The sequence below is a fragment of the Lolium rigidum genome, unplaced genomic scaffold, assembly GCF_022539505.1.
Source record: "Lolium rigidum isolate FL_2022 unplaced genomic scaffold, APGP_CSIRO_Lrig_0.1 contig_43305_1, whole genome shotgun sequence".
NCBI classification, from domain to species: domain Eukaryota; kingdom Viridiplantae; phylum Streptophyta; class Magnoliopsida; order Poales; family Poaceae; genus Lolium; species Lolium rigidum.
Window position 1 is genome coordinate 1 of NW_025900568.1, and position 15,608 is coordinate 15,608.

Here is a 15,608-nt window from a genome sequence, read left to right on the forward strand (position 1 = left end):
TTTTAAGTAAATACAGACCAAAGCCTTAAGCTAGATGATTGTGTTATGATCCCGAATGAATCACTAAACATGTGCCGTTACTTTCCCCATTCTGCCACTGAGGTTTCGCGGTGGCACACCATTCTCCACTCATCCCACCTCTTCCCTTGATCGACTCGAATGATATGGGTACCTGCAGATCATCAAGACGAGGCAAAGAGACAAGGATATAAGATCGCAAAACTCATATTCAATCCTTACACATAATATAAGATTAGATGCACATGAACTCTACGAGGATTCACCCTAACCCGCAGCCCGTGAGGACTACTCAGACATAATATCAAGATCAAATATAAAGATAGAAATCATTGTGCAAAATACTTAGATTGAAATCACAATATTCTTACAATGATCACCAATTCTCAAGGAGATCTCTATTACAATGGTGATGGCTATGGCTATGGAGGAGATGGGAGATGGAATGGATGAACTATGGTGATGGATCTCCTTCAGCGTGGTGCAGATGGATCTGGTGGATGGCGGCTCTGTTTGGCGACGAATGGCTCCCTTTTCAGCATCGGTCCCTTCACGACTTTTATAGTGTTTGACCTCGGGAACGCAGCCGCATGTGGTATGGGCGGACGATATGGGCGGGGCTTGCCCGTACCAATGCCCGTTAAAGCCACATGAACCGCCTTTTCGAGCGTAGTCAACTTTGCCATGCTCCTGACGTGATTTTCTTCAGTAATTTCAGGTCCATTTGCTATTATGACGTGATTTCCTGCACAACATCCAAAAATAGAAGAGATTGCACATCTTTGCATTGATTAGGCATTAGTGGCAAGTTGAGAGGTAAACTTAATCAATTCTTGACTTAGCTAAGGGTTTAAACGCGAGAAAATATGGCGTACTTTACAGCCATCACTCATTGATTTCATCTCGTCTTCCATGGCCTGCACCCACTTTGATGAATCTGGGCTTCTCATAGATTCTTCATATGAAGTGGGACCACCTTCCATATGAACTGCTTCCGTGTTGTAAACCTCATCGAAATGGCTAATTTTCTAGCTCTTGTAGACCTTCTAAGGGCCCCATCCTCTCCGGTGCATTCTGTTCCTCAACTTGTGCTGAGTTTCTGGAGGTGACTGTTGCTACTCCCTCTCATGCTCAACAAATGGTTCATTCGGCTCCTAAAGGACATGTTTCTATTTTTCACTCATCATTGCCATGGGTGGAGTCACAACAGGCGCTTGCACCACAACCGCGGGGATTATTGGTGCAGGTGCACATGGTAGCGCAAAAAATGGCTCATGAGTCATTGGATTAGGTGAATACACCATCTTCTCCTCAAGATCAATTTTCTGAGCTACCATGCTCCCCTCATCATGTCATCCTCTAAGAAGGCAACATGTCTCGTTTATACAAACTTTGTGTATTTATGTGGACACTGGAAACGATAACCTTTTGACTTTTGGGAATAGCTAATAAAATGGCAGCTGACTGTTTTGGTATCTAACTTTGCAATATTTGGATTAAATACTTGGCCTAAGCATGGATCCCCCCACACTTTCAGGTGGTTTAGAGAAGGCACTCTCCATGTCCATAGCTCATACGGTGTTTTGGGCACCGACTTGCTTGGTACTTTGTTTAGAATGAAAATAGCGGTTTTTAACGCCTCAATCCACAATCCCAATAATAGGTGGCATAGCTCATTATACTACGCACCACATCCATAAGGGTACGGTTACGCCTTTCAGCTACTCCGTTTTGTTGAGGTTCGCCCGACATAGAATACTGGGCAACTATTTCAGTATCCTGTAAGAAACTTGCAAAAGGTCCAGGGACTTGGCCATATGGATTATGTCGACCGTAGTACTCCCCTCCATGATCAGACCTTACTATTTTATTCTTTTATCATGATGATTTTCAGCTTCAGCATTGAATATTTTAAATTTATTATTCAATGTTGCTGTTCTTTCTTTGATTGGATAAATATAACCATATCGGGAGTAATCATCTGCGAATGTTATGAACGAATCATAGCCATCCACACTTTTCACAGGAAATGGTCCACATATATCGGTGACAAGGGATTAACTTGTCAATGCCTACGGATTGTAGACTAGGGTTTAGTTGGAAGTAGAGGGCAAGTAGATCTCGAAGGTTCAGCCGGAAAAGTACTCGACTACTAGAAAACTAGGGTTGCGTTGACAATAGAATCGATCCTTTCTTTGTCCCTCGACTCCCCCTTATATGGGAGGCGGAGCCAAGGGTTTCGTGATACACAAGTTACAGAGTTCGAGAGACTATTTGAGTCCGTCTCGTAATAGTTACAAGTCAATATTCCTAATACGATTCTATCTTTCCAAACTATCTCCTGACTGGGCTTCCAGGCTTCATAATCTTCGGGTCGTGGGCCTTCAGTAAAACCCCGGGTACCATCTCCGGTAGGCCCATTGGGGATGCCTATGTCAGTAGCCCCCGGGATTTTGTTTGAATCGGAGAATCAGGGAAAATCTCTAACTTTACAATTACCATATAACTTCTTCAAGTCAACACATAACTTTAATAAAACAATCATATATTGTACAGGGACAACGGTAATTGGGGCTGGTTCATCGGACGGATCAGGTACCAGTTAACTGCTCTTGTGGCAATCCACCAAAACCTACTTCAAGATCACGATCCCTGGACATGATCTCGGGATACTGGTGTAATTCGACATGCGCCGCTTAAGGTCTTACCAGATGCCGAATTCCAGTCATGTTTTATCGGGTACCTAACGCGTCCGTTAGGATTTTTCTTCGTATCTGTTGATACGGAAAGAGTAGCAAAGCGCTGTCAGAGGCGGTGCCACGCCGCACAGGACGGATCCCGGGGACTTACCTTCGCAAAGTATCGCGGCATTCAGAGATTAATTCGCGACTATTGCGCTCTGAGAATGTATTGTCGAGTGCTTTTTTCGGCTGCTGGAATAACACATTTATTCGAGTCACCGGATGACTTGTATATTTTTATCTTGCCCTCCCGATGGGAGTATATGAAGAGTTATTTATATAACTCGAAATATGCTCACCATGCCTTTTATAATTTCATCGGGCACGCGAACAACGTTTCCGATGGGAGTAGCCCCCGAGGCTACAGCCAAGTGCTTGTACTTGGTTGTAGGATCACCACTTTAATATCTTTTGTCGCTATATTGACATCTTTTTCGAATTCTTCCATTTTTATCGGGTGCGCGACCAGCGCTCCCGATGGGAGTAGCCCCCGAGGCTACAGTCGAGTATTTGTACTTGGTTGTAGGCTCAACTTGCTTTTCTGATGAAGCACTCTATATTTTATCATCCGCGTTTACCTCTTATCAGAAGTATAAACAATACTTCTGATAAGAGTAGCCCCCGAGCATATGAACAAATGCTTGTATTTGATCATAGGCTCTCAAAATTATCATTATTCCTTCTCTGTCGCCGATCCTCGTAACACCATAGTCGAAATTTTTCTTTTAAAATGACATCAGTGCTGACGATAGCCACTACCATTATATCGGGAAGACGCGAGTTCTGTCCTGTCGCTGACATGTGGACCCAAAATCTGCGGTGCATGACACGTTATGCAAGTGGGGGACACACGTCCTCCGCTTTTTCTGGCACGCGCACTGTAGCGCCTGTTCAGTTCCATCATAGTAAAAATACCTTATTACCCATGGAGACACGTGTAGGCCATCCAGTCCATTCTTTCTGCATCTAACGTCACGTCGATTCGTAGGTTTGCTATAAAGGATCTTCTTCTTCCTCCATTAATCCCTTCGCTGCGTCGCACCTTTGCTCTGTCTTTCTCCAAAATCCCCCATTGTCACAACAAAGCTCCTGCGCATTTGCTTTCTCCTCCAGCACAATCAACCCAGTTAACGCCACCGCGGTCGAGACTCTCCAAGCACACCTCTCCAATGGCAGCAGAAGACCTGAAGCTCTCGGAGTGGGAGAGATCCAAGATCTCTAACCAGGACGCAAACCTGCTCAAGAAACTCGGGTTCATGAAGAAGGATCAGATGCTGATCTTCCCCAACGAGGAAAGCTTCCCCACACCGCGCATCGGATATCGGGTAACATTCGTTGACCATCTTATCCGCGGTTTGGCTACTCCTATCCACGAATTTCTTCGTGGATTACTCTTTGTTTACGGGCTACAACTACACAAGCTCACGCCCAATTTCATCCCCCACATCTCTATCTTCATCACCCTCTGTGAATGCTTTCTCGGCACCCCTCCCAATTGGGGTCAGTGGAAACGCATATTCCTTGTCCGCCGCAACAGCTCCCACAACACCGCCTATAATATAGGTGGTGTTGTTATCTGCGTCCGCCCAGATGTCGAATACTTCGATGTCAAATTCCCTGATTCTGTTCAAGGGTGGCGCAAAAGATGGCTTTACATCCGTGAAGAACATGTCGACTCGTAAGAGTACAATGTCGCTCCTTTTGATGGTAGCGAAAAATCCTCCGACGCCGGTCGTGGGATGCTGAAGCTACCGACGAAGAGAAAACGGCGACAGAGGCGCTGATGAAACGCATCCACGAACTCCAGAATACTCGCGGCAAAGAGCTGTCGGGTATTCAGATTACTGCTTATTTCCTCAGGATCAGGGTGCATCATTTCTAGTGTTGCAGTGCTTGAATTTGCACCCTTTTTAATTTGCTTTACAAATTTTCCTTTAATGCAATCAATGCATTGTTCTATATATGAGAATTCTAATAGAGGAAGAATTTTATTTTTAACAAGTCTTTCTATTCTCCCCCTCGAAATATGGCCTAAGCGACAAGGCCATAATTTCGATGATTCATCAGTTCCTTTTATTTTCTTTTGTTCTTTTTCCGACACGAATACTTGCTCATTCACTTTACACACAGACAACATTTTTTCACGCAGGGATAATAAATAAAGCTCATTGTGAAGTAAAACAACACCCACATAAACATTATTACACCATATGGCACACTTGCCATGTTCTTCTTGTCCATGTGTATTTTTCTGTCACCAGTTGCTTCAGCAACTAGGTAGCATATATCTTTGAAGAACTAGTGAATTGGGTCTTTATCCTTTGACTCCCCTACGGAAGCACACTCTGCAATTGAGCCCACAATGGCGTTCTCAATTGTATCTTTATAAATTGACATGCATTTTTTATTGGCAGTTAGCCACATTTGGTTCTTTATGGTGTAATCCATCTCCGCTGGAGCATGGTCCTTTTCTTTTTGCCCCATGCATCATCATCTTCCTTGTCATCTCTCTGGATCTTTTGGTCTGACCGGCTATGGAGTGTCCATAACCCAGTCTACCCTAGCACAAAACAAAGGCCAAATCAACTTTCTTTCTTCATTCAGTGTAGTTGTCACCTCTGAGGGTTGGAACATCCTTGATGCAACTCATCAAGTAATACCCTCCTTCAAACCACAATAAAGTGAGATCATAACAACAATTGCATGCAACATTGGTCAAAATAAAAACATACAACTGTTTGTGCAATTAAATCTATATCACTGTTGGGCAGAAAATAGAGATAAATGCACATATTATTGCAAAAAAAACATGATCATGCCATTAATAACGTTGGTCCAAAAATAACAGAACCATAATTGTCACAATAATCACTTTAATCATCTCTTTAAAATTTTAATTATCACTTTTGCATTTTTCAAATTTAAAATGCTCCTTTTAACTATTTGCAGCAGAAACTATGAAATAAATTCATTAAACTATATACTTTCAGAAGCATCTCTATCAATTTTGTATTTGTAAAACAAACTTTTCATTGGATTAGTTTGAGCAGAAAAAAGTAAGCGAAATTTGCCAAAAACTGAACAAAATTCACCAAAAGGGTGCTTCTGAAAATAAAATAACATGAGAAACTGTGCACATGCTGGCCAGATTCAATTCGCGCCCGCGGCCCACAGCCTGCCCGGGCGATTATTCATTACACACCGCTCGGCGCGACATAGCCGCAGCCTCATGGACTCGGCCTACGGCCCGCCATGGGCTTGCTTGCGCAGCCCAACACACTCCTTGGTCCACCTGTGTGTGGCAGCTCGCGCTAGCCGTCTGATCTGCATCGGACTGTTCCGCGCCCATTTCGTGTCGTATAAGAGGTGGCCAAACGGCCAGCCCTCGGGAAACCCTTTAGTCATTTGCCCCCGACCCCCTCTATGTCTCTGGCGGCGGGAGGAGGCCGAGCGTCCGCGGCCGACGCATCATCGCCGGCGGCGGCGATCGCACCGCAGCTGCGGCTCGGCTGCCCTCCCCACCTCCCTTCTTTTCCCCTTTCTCTTTCTCCTCCCGCCGAAAAAACCCCTCTACGGATTCACGGCGACGAGAAGCAACGAAGGATAGCGGCGCCCCTCCGGCCCCATTGCCAGCATGCGCGAGCACCTCGAGGGTGAACGCAACATTGTCAACCGGTTCGGTGGTGGCGCCTTTTGCACCCGGTGGGATGCTGTTCCACGGCGCGGCCTCGCGGCGGCGCGACTTTGCCGGGCGAGCTCGAGGCTCTGGCTTCGGTAAGATATTTCTTTGTCCTTTCCCTTTGCTTTTCCTCGAGGTAGGGTTAGGGTTCTGTGTGAGTGCGGAATCCGAGAATCGATCTAGGGTTAGGGTTTACTGTGTGGATGAACTAGGGTTGATCTTTTATCGATTTTCTTTTGCTTTTTCTTTCCCGAAACAATGATCTACAACTAGAACTGCTCTGATACCAATGTTATGCCTGCTAGATTGACTAGAGTAGATCCGTACCGGGAGAAAGAGTGGCCGAGGGTTTACCTTCTCCCTTCGAGGAGGATGAACCCGCCGACGTAGACATGGTGACGGCGGAGGATGGATGAGGGCGTGGGGTGGCGGCGGAGCTTCCCGTCGGCACTACGCTAACCCTAATCGGTGGGTGATTTCGGTGGGGCATGTGACAACTCAGGGCAACCTCGTACCAAGTGCCACCGGTCCCCACCACTCTATATAGCACAAGCGATAGGGGCCCACCTACCAGATGTGGTTGGGCGCCCCGATCAAGGCGCATCACGCATCGGTCAAGGGTCGTGCCAGAGCCCAAGGGCTCTGGTGCGTGGAGATCATCCCAACATTGGGTAGTTTTGTCTTGGCGAAATGCTATGGCTGGTCGAGCGAGCGATCGAAAGAACATATACTGAAGAGTAAAAGGCTAAAGCGAAATACAGCAAGCTATGTAGTGCCTCTGCCTCGACCTGACTTGAAATATATACTTCCACCAAATTCACATAGAAAGGCATGCAACCCATCTGCATACAACGGTGTCATCTTCTTTACAACCAACAGAACAGGGTTCTCGAGTTTGCTTTAAAACAAACGGTGAGCTACATCCGGGGGATGTGCATCTGTCGATAAGGCGAGTTATCTGAAGATCTATTATCTGCTGGCGGAGACACTTGCTGTGGTTGCGAGCTTCCAATGCCAATCCATTGCCCGAATAGCCTCCTCGAGGCAGCTGCAGCGACAGCGGCAGGTTCCAGTGTGCCGTGGGGTTGTTGTGAGGAGCCCCACCAGCTTGCCTCGGAACCTACAGGAATCAGCGGATAAGGAGCGAAACGGTCCCTCTCCCATGCATACAACTGGTTTCCTCCCGAATCCTCCGGCTCCGCCGAAGCAGGGCCTGACGGAGCCGGTGGGAACATGGAAAAGGAAGTGCTATCCACAAGAGGCGGCACGCCAGGACCAGCAGCTCCCAGTGGTCGCATACCCCCTGATAGCTGTGACCCAGCGTATAGGCTGGAAGAACTTTGCTGGTATTGTTCACTCAGATTACCATGTGCTCTCATGAACTGTGGCACCATCGGAGGAGCATTTGGGATTCTAGATCTTGATCCGGATCTGCGATACCATGCAAGGGTTGGAGCCATTAAGATATGCAGTAAAACAAAGCAGTTACGAACCAATAACCATGCAAAACTTGTGCTCAGCTACTTACATGAAAAGATGATGCAGCGAGGGATCGTGTATTATATGATCCACCTAAGCTAATCAGACATATGATCTATCTAAATTACTACTGAAAGAAAATCGCCTCATTCTTCTAGGTTACTACCAATCAGTACTTAAATTTCTGCATTATCTATCACTAACAGATCTGAAGTGCTCCAAATGCCATCGGTCGAACCGTAGTATAGCTAGGACATCAGAAAGGATCAAAGGTTATGTGGAACTTTACGCATGATATTATGAATTTTTACAGGTTCACATGTTATAGCATAAAATTAATTCACAAATTCAGAATTTCTGAATACTTTGAATTGCTTCTACCGATATCATGTGCCCACATATATGTTAACTTGTGACTTTCTGAAGGAACTGCAGTTAACTCACAACATGGAAGGAATGAAACATCACTCACCCATTTCCATAAACTGAGGGGAGAGACCCTCGCTGCTGGCTATCGCGATCAAGCCCCCCAACCCGCATGGCTCCCACAGGGACTCCTGGCTGCTCTGTTACACCGTTATTGCTATTGGGCTGAGAATAGGAGAGGGGTATGTGCGCCCAGTGATTATGCTCGATATCAATGGGATGTAATGTCTGCACTGGCCGGCCATCTGCTACCCCAGCTAGGGAGCTCCAGTGATCATGATATGTGGCACCTTCCATTGTTCTCTCGGTAACATGGGGGCTTGATGATGATGAAGGTGACGGAAGAGGCTGAAAGTAAGCGACATATGGGCCTGGATGAGTCGCACCAGGTGCTGACACAGGCAAGTGCTCAGAGGTAAAGTTTTGCCCCATGAAATCATGAACTGCATTGGCAACATTCAATAACATTCAATATTCAACATATCTAATGGGAGGTCTATGAAAGTCTAGTGACTGTCTCGTATTTAAATACGAACTTACAAGTAATAGCTGGTGACGACTCCACATCACTGCTACAAGAGGGAAATAACATGAATAAACAACAAACTAACCAATGTAGCAATTCAAGCAACAAAGACCCTCAAACATAAGGTGGTGAATCTAAAGCAAGAGAAACCATTGGTAGCAGTGCAATGCATGGAAGTTTCTGCTTCTAAGACTAGTGAGTTCCAATAGCAGGAAGACTGCTTAATGACATACTCCATCCGTTCTCTTTTAGTCTACATTCTAGGAAAAATCAGACAAATTAGTAGTGCATTTATTAGTACTACTTAAATTGGTAAACATCCAATCCAAGCTACATTGGAAATAGTGACATCCAATAGATAAAGGAGGAACACTTCATTTTCCGTATTCTTGTTGACTAAAAGCTAGAATGTAGAGTATTTCAGAACAAATTTTAGTCCTAGAATGCAGAGTATTTCAGAACGGAGGGAGTATTATGCACACACAAAATTAATGTCAAGCAGGTGTATATTTGGAGATTTGACTACAGCAATCAGTAGAAATTTGAGGGGCTGAGGAGCATACTCAAATAAGGATGGAAGCTGCGCCAAGCGGCCAACAGGACACCATTGGAAGCGATATGGCTGCATACACGGTCCAAACGTATCATCTTAGTAAAAACAGAGCATCAACTAATGCAAGCAACTACCTCAGGAAAACAGTGTGACACTAAATGGTACGAAGTTTAAAATGTAATGTAAGATACCTCTCATCTTGGTTACTGAAATTTGCTATAGTTTTGGGGGACCTAACACTGACAGTATTTTTTTCATAAAAATGGTCTCTCATATGATTTATACTAGTTATGTTTCCAGTCACAAAAAAGGCAGAAAAAAAAAGCAAGTACTTCTTTTATATCCAAATGAAGAACTGAGCTACTGAAGTAGCCAGTCATGGTCAAGCATAATTTTACTGCAATAAATTCGGCTTTCATATAATACCTTAATATAATTCCATGTAATGACCAATGAACTTTTACAATCGAGCATGCAGGACACCGCATATCGATAAGTATACACATGACAAGGGAAAACTTTAACGAGTGAGGTGAATAGGTGATAGAGCTGAAAAAGAAGCAAATGGATTGGCGCATTATAAGGTAATAGCAAGACCAATAACTAAGAAAGTTGAACTCCCTTACCAGAAAGATACCCCTTCCCATTTCTGAATAACCAACATCAGGAAAGTCTTCACCATGTTCATCAATGTTTGGATCTTGTGATGGATGGGAACCATTTGCATAGAACCAATTCCCTTTCTCAATTTTGCGACAATTAGGACATTGCATAACTCCCTTGGCATTAAATGCTGAACCAATGCAGTCTGGTTATGAAATGGATATCCATCATTAATATCAATAAAATACCACACACGCACAATGCCACTCAATAAACTAAGCATGTTCAACTATAACAGCATAATGGACTCAGTAGGATACTGTTATGCAGGGGTATCGCCTACACGTGTGGGCCTAGGTTGCCGGCTGAGTCAATTCAATCAGGTGGCGCCTGATGGATCAGATTTCTAGTATACTGCAAAGCAATTATGGGTCATGATAGTAAAGTGTTAATCATATTCATTATATAGTCCTACTATAATGAGCAGCACTGACCAAGGCGCCTAAGTGGCAACCTGTTGGTCTGCAAGCTCCCCCTGACATGGAATAGCCTCGAGGAGTCGATGCTTTTCCAGACACTATAATAGCACAGGATTTCACACCTCACACACGGGAATATTCCTTAAGTGCATCTTCTGCACAAGTTCAGTACAGATGAATGGTGCAAAGCTATAAAGTACATACCAAGTCTATTACAGTCAGCTGTTCTCGCTAACTGATGGCAGTACAAATATTGTGCTATGTTTTAGTAACTAATTCCCTCTCGTGAGTCTTAAGTACCATAAAATTGGTAGAGCAAACAAACGAACTTCGTGTCCTATAGGGATAAATTGCCATTGACGTGCTTCATACATGCATTATTTTGTACTACAGGGATAAATTGCCAATGAAATCCCTACCTTTCCGAAGTTACAATGTACTGTAAATGCACAACTTATCCTATGTCCATGTATATTCCATACATGCTCACAAGTCGGCACTAAAATCAAACTCGCGATCCATAAAAGTCTTATCATTATCCTGTAAATATGGTCACAATTAACACGAGCGTACCCAGATCATTTGCCCAGACCTAACCCATTTCTAAAGTTTCTACTTTTGCAATTATAGCCCTATTGATAGAACACTAAATTATCCCAAAGAGATTTAGTGCAGTGACTCGAGATCTCAATGGGCAATCAAGGACCATGTCAAACAGATAAGAAAAGGATGCCAGAAGAATTCCAAAGTTGCGACAGCAATCACATTGAAACCATAATCACAACTTAAGCATGCTATTCGATATCGCCACTACACTAAAATTGGTAAGCTATTGAATCCAAGGCACAAAGATAAAATGGCCTCACCAGGCAGTTAGATACAACATTCATACTTCGAATGCATGACAGGACAATGCAAAAAAAAGCCTTTTTTAATGTATCTTATAGTGATGCTAAATCCCATGAGAATGCTCTTCATCCGCTGACCCCTGATGAAAGATCATTGTTCGTTCTTTTAATGTATCTTATAGCCTCCAACTTACAAATTTTCAACAGGTTTGGAGACCAACTCAGAAGGTGTCAATCTTCTACTAGTTCTCATGAAAACACAAATTCATCCTGAAGAAAAAGGAATGCATACTAAGAAACAGGTACCTTCTAATTCCAATGGCTACATAATCTCTATTGCTAGCACATTGGCACATACATAGCTCTCTGATGTCTACAATAAATTTAACAGTTGGCACTAAACCTTGTACATAGTAACTAAACATCAGCTCCTATGATAATCCCAACAGTAGATACAAGCATACATCTATAGGACTTGCATGGTATCACCATACTGCACTTATGTTCATATTTACCAAATTCTAGCGTGAATATGATTCCACAAACTCCCCGAAGATAAGTCCACCAAAAACCCAAAAGAAAACAGAGACCCTGCAAAGTTATGAATCCCAACATTAGCCCAAAATCGACCCTAAACTATAACAAGCTTTTCATATGCCAAACAAAGGTTACCACCAGCTGACAACTTGTGTGTTTTCTTGCAAAATAGCCTCTAAATCACTCAATTCGGCAGCAGAGGATGCAATATTTCTCATTGTGTTCTATTTTTAAGAAGTCATGGAAAATAGATTTCCACATGGATTGAAAAAAAAAGAATGGGCCAAATTGCATTGTATCATTGTCCCGGGTTACACAATGAAATCCCTACCTTTTCGAAGTTACAGTGTACTGTAAATGCACAACTTATCCTATGTCCATGTATATTCCATACATGCTCACAAGTCGGCACTAAAATCAAACTCGCGATCCATGAAAGCCTTATCATTATCCTGTAAATATGGTCACAATTAACACGAGCGTACCCAGATCATTTGCCCAGACCTAACCCATTTCTAAAGTTTCTACTTTCGCAATTATAGCCCTATTGATAGAACACTAAATTGCCCGTTCCAAGGATTCAGGACCACAACCTTCATCCACTAAATCCTACTACTTTCTAATGAAACGGGGAAGCATTAAGACCAAGTGAGATATCTCCAGAGACTAGAGGCAACAAGACACTCACCGAGGTGGAACTCGTGGCCGCACTGCAGCTTTGCTGTGGACCTTTCCTCGCCCCCGGTGATCACCGCGTCTAGGCAGATCGAGCACGACACCACAGCCGCGGGCCTCTCCCCCTCCTCGGCGGCACCATCGCCACCCTCCCCATCCCCGCCCAGTACAGACCCCTCTGCCTGGCCTGCCGTTTCCTCCTCTTCCTCGGCGCCCATCGCGGCGCTTGCCGCGTTCCCCACCACTGCTCGGCCGGATCCCACCCAAAGAGATACCAAAACGGTCGCCGCGGCAACGTCGACGTGGTTACGACTGCAGAGTAGATCGGTCGCTGGAAGCTCCGATCTCGCGCCTGCTCCTGGGGCTCGTCTCGTTACCACCAACGGCGAGGAAGGAGCTCCTCGTGGTGTGTCTCGCTAGCTGTTTCGCCGTTCGCGTCCACCAGAAATAAGAGGGAGCCAAGAGGGGAAAACAATGGGGAATAACTGGAGAGCTGCAATTTTCTAGAGATAACATTAACAATTTTACATTTCTATGTAAAAGGAGGTGGCACGCCACTCTCTTTATGTTTTCATGCGCAAATGAAAAAAAAAACATTCTAATGTAACGCTGTTAAGATTTTCTAAATTTTCGAATCACTGTGTAGTTGAACAATTTTTTTTTCGAAACAAGGGCTCATTTCTAAACAAAAATTCATTAGAGGCTTTTATGAGATATTTCTGATTCACCTCATTCATCTTCTCCTCCACAAGAAGAACATGCACTGCAAAACTTGATATATTTGGGTCTCATGACAATAGCCGTTCTAAGCAAACACAACAAGAGGTGACGGAGTATCAATAAAATATATTATATACTCCCTCCATTCGCCAATATAATATATTTTAATTTTTGTAGACTCATCTATTTTGATACGTATGTACTCTATTTTTAATGTGTAGATTCACTCATTATGATGTGTATTTAGTCAACTTTAAAAGAAAAGCTATTCTAACGGAACACTGTTAAGATTTTCTAAATTTTTGAATCACTGTGTAGTTGGTTGAACTTTTTTTTTTTTAAACAAGGACTCATTTCTAAACAAGATTTCATTAGAGGCTTTTATGAGAATATTTTTGATTCACCTCATTCATCTTCTCCCCCACAAGATGAACATGCACTGCAAGTTGAATCTTCTACAAACAAAATATATTCGAGTCTCATGACAATAGCCGTGCAAAGCAAACACAACAAGAGGTGACGGAGTATCAATGAAATTATATTATACTCCCTCCACTCACCAATATAATATATTTTAATTTTTGTAGACTCATCTATTTTGATATGTATCCACTCTACTTTTAATGTGTAGATTCACTCATATGACATGTATTTAGTCAACTTTGAAATGTCTAAAATGTTTTATATATGTAAACAAAGCGAGTATAAGGCCAAGTCTTGTGTGTTGCTTTTGCTCCAGTTTTCACGAACCAAGATGAGATAATTTAAACAGATAGGAAAATTGCAAGTAGACTTCCTAAACGAATTGAGGACCTCAACCTATGATCCATGGGTCTAGTGGAATGAGAAGAAGGCCAAGGTTTACATTAAGATTAGTCACACCGGGTAGCATACATATGATGTTAGTGTATGATACCATCTCTACATTATATCATATGTATGGTAGTATCATAGTTTTCTTATATTTGTTGATTTTGTAGTATCTCAATGCAAAGTTATGTATTTAATCTATTTTGTTCTATGTGCTATGATACGACATGCATATATGATATCACTTCTTGTCATTAATTACAGTGGCCCATCAGTGTTTTCATGCATGAAATGCATAATACTACATATATATGATACCCCATTATAAATAGTCTAAGAAGGCTAGCAAGCTGCCCTGATCAACAAACAAGGCACACACAACTCCAATATTTGTCCCTGGCCTTGCTGCACCATGACACGTGATTATGAACATATCCACCACGTATGAAAGGTCACATTAGATAGAAAATCAAGTCTACTTTTCGGCAAAAACAAATGGTGCATCATTTTGAAGACATAAGTTAAACATCTTAGAGTTCCAATGCAACTTGCAACCTATCAAGGTCATTTAATGGTGCGCCCATGCATCTGCTCCCCAACCGCCTAGGTTACCATGAATTTGAAGCTTCATTTGAGAGTGGTTGCACACCTAAACTAGGAGGGTTGTTCCTAGTATAAATACTCCTTCACCTACTTCATCCAATGCTCATTTTGATTTCACAAAGTGGTATATGCCCCACCTCCACTTGTAAACCAGAGATGAATAATTAAGCTTATTGTTATCTTGTCTCACCTCCTTCACAGGGGAACCCCCTCTCTTAGATTTGATTCTAAAGTTGTACAAGTTTCTTGCCGGTGTGATCGGGGGCAAGCTCTCAAGATCTTCTCGGGGTTCTCTTCCCTCTCCGATTGAGATTTGAGGGAGCACTTTACGCCAAAGTCCTCTATGTGAGGATGATATTAAATCCATGGTCAACCGGCATAAGAAAATGTGCCATGTATTGGGTTGTTTGCACGTGTTCATCGTGGTTATCACGTGGCGTGCATTCGTTCTTCGTTTCCCCTCCCGCTTTCCTCCGCGAAACACCATGAATCAGTGAAGATTGAAACAACTCTAGAGGTTTACCCTCATCACTCCATTAAATAGGCAACATTTTTTTTACTAACCAAACCAAGCACACAAAAGTTGAACGCATGTGGCACAATACAAGGCCATCCACAAACAGAAAAAGGCAACACATAAGTTGGATCCTCATATTTTCATTTTTTTAATCCGGAGAACACACTTATGTGCTTTGAATAGTTTTATTTTTAGTTGTACAACTAGGTGCCGAACCGAGTTGTACAACTAGGGGGTGAACCGAGGATCTCTCTGGTAGTGATGCCGCTCACACAAGACCAAGGCGCAGTGACGTGGTCAGTAATGTAGAATTTAGGTTTGGTGTTGCCTATAGGGCATTAACGAGTAGGTCCCTGGAGCTCCTCACACTACAAGGAAAAGGCCTACCGCCGGC

General features: G+C 43.3%; 1 protein-coding gene across 3 annotated transcripts; it reads right to left on the minus strand.

The window, feature by feature from the left end:
• Positions 1–7,208: 7,208 nt before the first annotated feature.
• On the minus strand, positions 7,209–13,027 carry LOC124681465 (E3 ubiquitin-protein ligase IPI1-like). 3 transcript variants are annotated; one of them, XM_047216382.1, is made up of 6 exons: positions 12,578–13,027; positions 10,049–10,215; positions 9,433–9,491; positions 8,884–8,915; positions 8,390–8,786; positions 7,209–7,869 (listed from the first exon to the last, which is right to left on the minus strand). In XM_047216382.1, the coding sequence occupies exons 1-6, from the start codon at positions 12,780–12,782 to the stop codon at positions 7,356–7,358; spliced, it is 1,374 nt and encodes a 457-aa protein (XP_047072338.1). In that variant the 5' UTR covers positions 12,783–13,027; the 3' UTR covers positions 7,209–7,355. The 3 variants fall into 3 exon arrangements, with proteins under 3 accessions (XP_047072338.1, XP_047072336.1, XP_047072335.1); XM_047216380.1 differs by having other exon boundaries at positions 8,884–8,912; positions 10,049–10,230; XM_047216379.1 differs by having other exon boundaries at positions 10,049–10,230.
• Positions 13,028–15,608: the final 2,581 nt, after the last annotated feature.